The sequence below is a fragment of the Pungitius pungitius genome, chromosome 1 (assembly GCF_949316345.1).
Source record: "Pungitius pungitius chromosome 1, fPunPun2.1, whole genome shotgun sequence".
NCBI lineage: Eukaryota > Metazoa > Chordata > Actinopteri > Perciformes > Gasterosteidae > Pungitius > Pungitius pungitius.
Genome location: NC_084900.1, coordinates 13,965,896 through 13,972,135, shown reverse-complemented (window position 1 = coordinate 13,972,135; position 6,240 = coordinate 13,965,896). Strand labels below are relative to the sequence as shown.

Here is a 6,240-nt window from a genome sequence, read left to right as displayed (position 1 = left end):
TTTCAGCCTATTTTTCTACTTTTACAATACATTTTTTGAGCTTAAATCTTTTAATTTTTACTTTTTTTCCACAAGATATGTTTTTTGCCAATGGCATTTCTTCTACAATAAATATTTTGACCTTTTTCTTCCCAGAACATGACACAATTCTCATTTTCTTTTACTAACATATTAAGACTTAAAAAACAACATATGGACCTATTATTTAAGTCCTAGTACATCATGTTAAAAAAAAACAGATTAGCCAATAGTTATCTTATAGAATGACATAAACGTTCTCATGAAGGTCATAGCCTATTATTTTAGAGTTATATAGCATGTCAAAAAGGAATTGGATGAAGTGAAAACAGGATCTTTTAATCTCCATGGATCATTTTATTGGGGTCACAGCAGCACAACACCATTAACATTCACTATAGATCAACCAAATAAATAAACAGTAAAATGATAATTCACATTAATTCAGTGCATCATTAATAGTAATAAATAGTCTTCATGTCATGGAAAACAATTAACAGGTTAAATGTTAAAGTTTTGTGGTCCTTGTTTGATTCTCTACACAGAAGTAATCCCTTTATTTCACTCTTTACACACAAATACCGTAACTGTAAACACACACAAGTTAGTTTCACCAATAAATAACTTTCATAACCTTGTGTCCCTGTATGTACAATTGTAAAACCTTTATGGGGAACAATGTTGTAACATCAACGTTGGAAAGACCTACGAAGTGGTTTAACAACACTTATTATTCTAAAAGTAGTCCAGAAGAATCTCTGACCATCTCAAAAACACATTTAGGATTCTTAATCTCCACAAATGAACCTCACGCCTTGTACAGACAGATGAACTTCTATAGTAAACCTGTGTGATAACCAGACCTTATCAGCACTCTACTAGACACTTTTACAAATGTTTATTCAGCCTCTTTATTTCCAGCCGCCATGTTTGTCGCATTTGGAAAAGCTGAATGTGAAGCTGACTGTTTTAGGTCAGAAGAGAACTTAAGTGTTGTTCAACCACATTCACGTTAAAGCATAAACTGATGCCCTACTACAGACCAACAGGGAGCAAAGGGAGCGTTACTCGGTCTGGGGCACGGAGATGGCCGGCCCTTTGGGGTCGTCGAAGCGGTCCATGGTGTGGAGCTGCATGATCATGTGGAGGCCGTAGGTCAGCACCAGCACCAGCAGCAGGCTGGTCATCAGACCCATCCAGATGCCGGCGGAGAAGAAGCCGGCGCAGTCGCTGGCGTAGGAGAACTCGCCGCCGCTCACGTTGAAGCCCTGGATCTGTGGGGGGGGGGGGGGGGGGGGGGGGCACGGGGGGGTTATTTTGTGAGGACAGCTGCCTCCAGAGTTTATGCTAATCATCTATGAATGAAAAGTGGAGATCTGATGGATCTCACCTGGAAGTCCTGGAAGGAGACCCTCCACTGGTTGGCCGGATCGGTGAGGGAGCGCGGGACCAGCTGGGGCCAGCGGAAGTTGGTGACGGACTCGCAGCGGTAGGAGTACTCGGCGGGGGCGTAAACCTTCCTGCTGCCGTTGAACCTGGCCGTGGTGCGGTCGTACTCGAGCTCCACGGAGTCCAGCGTGAACCAGCGGCGGGCCGACACCTGGTAGTTACGCTGGCTCATTGCAAAGCTGCAACAATACATCACGTGTGAGGAGAAACACAAGCTGCTGTGTGTGTGTGTGTGTGTGTGTGTGTGTGAGCGTTTTGAGGAACACTCACATCAGTTTGAAGCTGCGGTGGCCGAGGACGTTCTCATAATTAAGAACCAATCTAAAATAGAACCACAAATGAAATTAGATCAGAGAAAAACAACCAACAATAAGTCAAACGTAGTTGTTGGAATAGATGTATTTCCTGTTATGACCTTGAACGACTCTTCTGTTATGACTCAGAGCGTCATAGTGGGGGGGGCAGTTCCCCTCCCTGCCTGAGGTGGCTGCTGTATGTTTTTCCTTGCTCTGTCTCTTTTCCTTTTGCAGGTGATTGGATGTCGGTGAATAAGAAGGATCCTGTGGGAGCCAGCAGCTGGCCCCAGCCATGCTGCACCTCATGGACTTTTGGGTTGGTGGGGGGGTTTAGCAAGGAGGTCGGTAGGGGTGAGAAGCCTTTGTTTGTTTGTTCATGTTTTTTCCTGTTTTTGGGTTAGGGAGTTCGGTAAGACACCTGTATTTTTGTTTGTTTCTTTATGTGTCCTGGGGAAGGTAGGGGGACCTGCACGTATTGTTTTGTTTGTTGTTTTAGGCCATGCTCACCCTGAAATCTATGACCTTGAACTAAAATAAATACCCCAAAACGAGAAAGCGGCGGCCTTGGTCTTTGTCTTAATTACGGGATTACTTAACTACTTGTATGCTACTTCCGGCTCCCCTAGACCGGGCGTAACACTTCACAACAAAGAAGCTTCGTTTGTGAATCCAAACTAAAGTTTAAAAACACAATCAATGCACAAGAGACGGCGAAACGTTTACCGTCACAGCGGCCTACAGAGAGGCTGGGCTCATTTGGGGGGGGGGCACCTCAGCGATGACCTACTTGGATTTGGTTTTGGTGCAGCTTGATCCGTGGAGCTGGGGGGTCACGCCCTCCCCGAAGGTCGATGGCGTGAGGTCGTGCTCCTCCCAGCGGCCGCTGCGCAGGATGCTCACCGACAGGCCTTTAGCCCACAGCAGGATGCAGGTGTCCTCCCCCTCCTGGTGGTGGGGGGTGGGGGGGTTAGGATTCATTTGGCATTATTGTGTATTGTTCTTACTGTTAACAGGTCCCATGATACGACCAAAAGTGTGTTAATCCTCCTGGGGGAAAGAACCTTAACCACGACTTCTAATCAAAGCAGGAAATGGTGGCGCTGCCCTCTGATTGGTCGCCAATAAGAAGTAAATGATTTGCGCCCACCTTAAACTCCACAGGTGCGTGGATGCCGGCCTTGTCCTTGATCCTGCGCTGCCTCTCCCTCTCCCTCTCCCGCTCCCGGTAGCCCCCTCTGGCCTGCAGCAGTGAGCGCCCTCCCCCGAGGCCGGCCTCCATGGAGAGGGACGCCGCCTCCTGTGGACAACAGGAAGCAGTTAGGAGGGGTTTCCTGTCAGAAGACTCCTAGCTTAAGCTTAATTAGAAAAAGAAAACGCGTCAAACTACTTCTTTTATTCATCGAAACAATTCCATCCTTTGGTCTGATTTATGGTCACATGACTGTTGGTCTCAGATGAATAAACATTGTCTTATTTTCACCAAGCAGCTCAGCTTGTTTTTTACAGAATCGGGTTAAAAACTGTTTATGGAGATACTTTAAAACAACGAGGTGTCAAATAAAATTTAAGATGCCACAATTCCAACAACTTCCCTTTGAGCGTTTGAGGTGGACTCACCCTGGAGGGCTGCAGCGCCGTGTAGATGGCCGTGTACGGGACAGCCTGGACATTCATGGTGCTCAACACCTGACCTATGACCTCATCTGAAACACAACGTGCTCCCGTTTCATCCTCCAGTAGCGCTTGTGTCTCCATGTACAGATCAGTCCATTTCATCATAGCTTAGTGCATCCTTTATATCTCTTTAAAATGATAAAGATGCATCCTCAAGATGTTTATAATTCACATGCACAAAACTTGTATTCCTCTTTGTCTCCTTCTGTTTTTTTTTATATCCACATGAAGTTGTTTGTAGAAAAATGCCATTTTTAAGATGTATAAAGAGTTACAGATGAAAGGAAAAAGAAACAAGATCTGAGACTCACCGTTTCCACTGAGAATCTCTTTTGCAGACATCAGATCGGCTCTGTGAGATGTGATGAAATGAAGCGAGAGGAATTATAAAGAGGTGGTTAAAAGGTGGAGCTCAGGCGGAGCGGGACCTCCACCTGTCTCCTGCAAAACGTACTGACCTCTGACCTTTATGCTTTCATCTCACATGTGTCCGACCAGCCTGCACGTTATTATTCTTCTTTAAAGTGCTGCATTAAATGTCCACGTTATTATTGTAAGATAATTCATACACCTAGTTGGTGTATTTCAATATGTTCGATATCGATCAAATGCATAATCATCTCTTCCTACTGCCGTAACTCTCCTCGCTCTAGCTGTGCGGGTCAGTGTTCTTACCCGAGGCCGTACGGCAGCCTGAACACCAGCAGGGCGGGCGAGGAGGCGTTGAGTCTCAGCTGACTCAGCGTCTCTGGGTCCATGTACAGAGGGGAGGTCTCCAACTGGTCCTGCAGCTGGCCAATCACTGCATTGGAGGCGGGCCAGGACACGGCAGGTAAGACCAGACGGGAGGACGAGGACATCAGCGCCCCCTGCGGAACGAGAGAGACGGGACATCTGGTCCGTGACATGCGAGCGACCACACAGATGTTCTACATGATCCAACGCGCTTCCTGCTATGTTAAAGGAGACAGGGCACATAGTAATGAAATCACTCAGTGGTTCATGCACTGATGCTACGGTGAACGCTAAATGGACTGGACTTACAGCGCTAGATTTAGAGGGAGTTCTGATTTGGACTGAAAGGGTGAAAAGCTGGAGGGAAATGAAGGCGCTGTAGAGATCTCAGCGACTCGTCACATCAAAGATGTTTTACTGCAAACATCACGACCTTTTCTCCTCGTCTCACTCGGAAACGCTGGCCGGCCGGTTGACCCCCCCCCCACCGCCCCCCACCATATAAAAACTCTTTCTACACGATTCACGTGATGACGTATTTAGATGAAGTCATGGACACAGTTTGTTTCTTCTGACCTCCAGGTTGGGGAAAGCCGTGTCCTGTTTGTTTCCAAAAGCTCCTCCATACATGGTGAAGTCCTCGATGCTCATCTGATTAAGAGGAACAAACAATGTGCCAGAAAACACACAAATATCATTTTAATATTTCGATACTAAAATGAGTCGTTAGACACGGTAGTTGCTTTTTGTTACACCCATCAAAATTTGTTTTAAATCCAGTATACTTTAGCTAAAGCGGTTTAAATATGTGTGTGTACCTTGTCCTGCAGGAAAAGCACTACATTTCGTGGCCCCTCATTCAGAGCCTTCTCCAGGTAGGAGGTGAGCTGCTGCTGCCCAATGATGTGACCCGCTGCAGGAGGAGACTGAGTCGGTGAGGAGATCCTGGAGGAGGTTCAAACAATCACAATCAAGCAGTTAGTACCTTAAAGGTAAACACAGGCAGCAGTACTGCTACTATTGTCCAAACATGTAAGAATCGTCTACCTGATCATCTCTGAAAAACACAGTGCTAAACATCTGATATGTATGGAACTTCAGTAAGTTCAGTAAAAAGTATATATATTTAGTGGAGTAAAAAGCATAGAATAAAATACTTGTAATACTAGTAATGTATAAATAGCTCCAATGGTTTAAGTCGTAAACATTTGAACATGCATTAGACAGAAATACGCCTTTTAGTTAAAATATATATATGTATATTTTCATATATATTTCTATTGATGTCTTTTTGAACCCTTACGCTAGTTTTGCCAATTTACTTCTAATTTGTGATTGCTCCTACTGTGTGAAAACTTCACTTCTCCCAATGAATGGCATCTTTTATGTATTCTTATTTTTGCTTCATGAACATTTTTAGATTTTTATTTGTTGTTCTTTTTATTGTATTTAGATCTTTATGCTGTCCATACCCCCCTATTCCCTCTTGGAAATCTATACAATAACAGCCTCGTGTTTATGTGGATGACTTTATATATTATATATATGTTATATGTGATTAAATGAATGAACCCAATCACGTGACTGCTCATCCGTCAAACATTAGAAGTGAACGGCTAGTCACGTGACAAGGGATACGGCACCTGCCGTTCATGAGGGGACAGTGGAATAAATATAATATTATTTACTATTATAAAAAACACTTTGAACGACAGTCGATTCCGCATTCATATTGGATTCTAGCATCCAAGATTAGCTGTCAATGCTAATGACGACGTTAGCGCTAGCGTTAAGGTAACCGTTAGGACCGCTTCTGAGAGACGTAAAACCGAACAAATGCCCCGGGACTCACCCGTCACTCGTCCACAAGAGAAGCGGCACCTGCTCATCGCAGGTCACCGAGCTCAACGTGTTCAACAAGAGGAGAAAAACGGCCATACGCGCAAAGATGCCGCGGAGGTGAAGCGTCGCAGTCGCCGCCATCTTTCAGAATCTCCGACAGCAGTTGACGTCGGACGACGTCACGTAATGAGGTCACGTGACGTAAAGACGCTCCTCTGGCTGACGT

General features: G+C 45.1%; 1 protein-coding gene across 1 annotated transcript; it reads right to left on the bottom strand.

Annotated features, from left to right (window-relative positions):
- Window positions 1–336: 336 nt before the first annotated feature.
- On the bottom strand, window positions 337–6,193 carry atp6ap1a (ATPase H+ transporting accessory protein 1a). Its single transcript, XM_037480370.2, has 11 exons — window positions 6,025–6,193; window positions 4,991–5,117; window positions 4,749–4,823; window positions 4,113–4,306; window positions 3,749–3,789; window positions 3,381–3,466; window positions 2,911–3,060; window positions 2,551–2,708; window positions 1,738–1,788; window positions 1,409–1,646; window positions 337–1,292 (listed from the first exon to the last, which is right to left on the bottom strand). The coding sequence occupies exons 1-11, from the start codon at window positions 6,153–6,155 to the stop codon at window positions 1,083–1,085; spliced, it is 1,461 nt and encodes a 486-aa protein (XP_037336267.2). The 5' UTR covers window positions 6,156–6,193; the 3' UTR covers window positions 337–1,082.
- Between the last annotated feature and the right edge of the window lie 47 nt (window positions 6,194–6,240).

Coding starts and splice junctions, on each gene's coding strand:
- atp6ap1a (XM_037480370.2), bottom strand. CDS start 6,155: ATGGCGGCGACTGCGACGCTTCACCTCCGCGGCATCTTTGCGCGTATG. Junction 2,709..2,910: donor ACGCACCTGTGGAGTTTAAG/GTGGGCGCAAAT, acceptor CCCCACCACCAG/GAGGGGGAGGACACCTGCAT. Junction 1,647..1,737: donor CACCGCAGCTTCAAACTGAT/GTGAGTGTTCCT, acceptor GTATTGTTGCAG/CTTTGCAATGAGCCAGCGTA.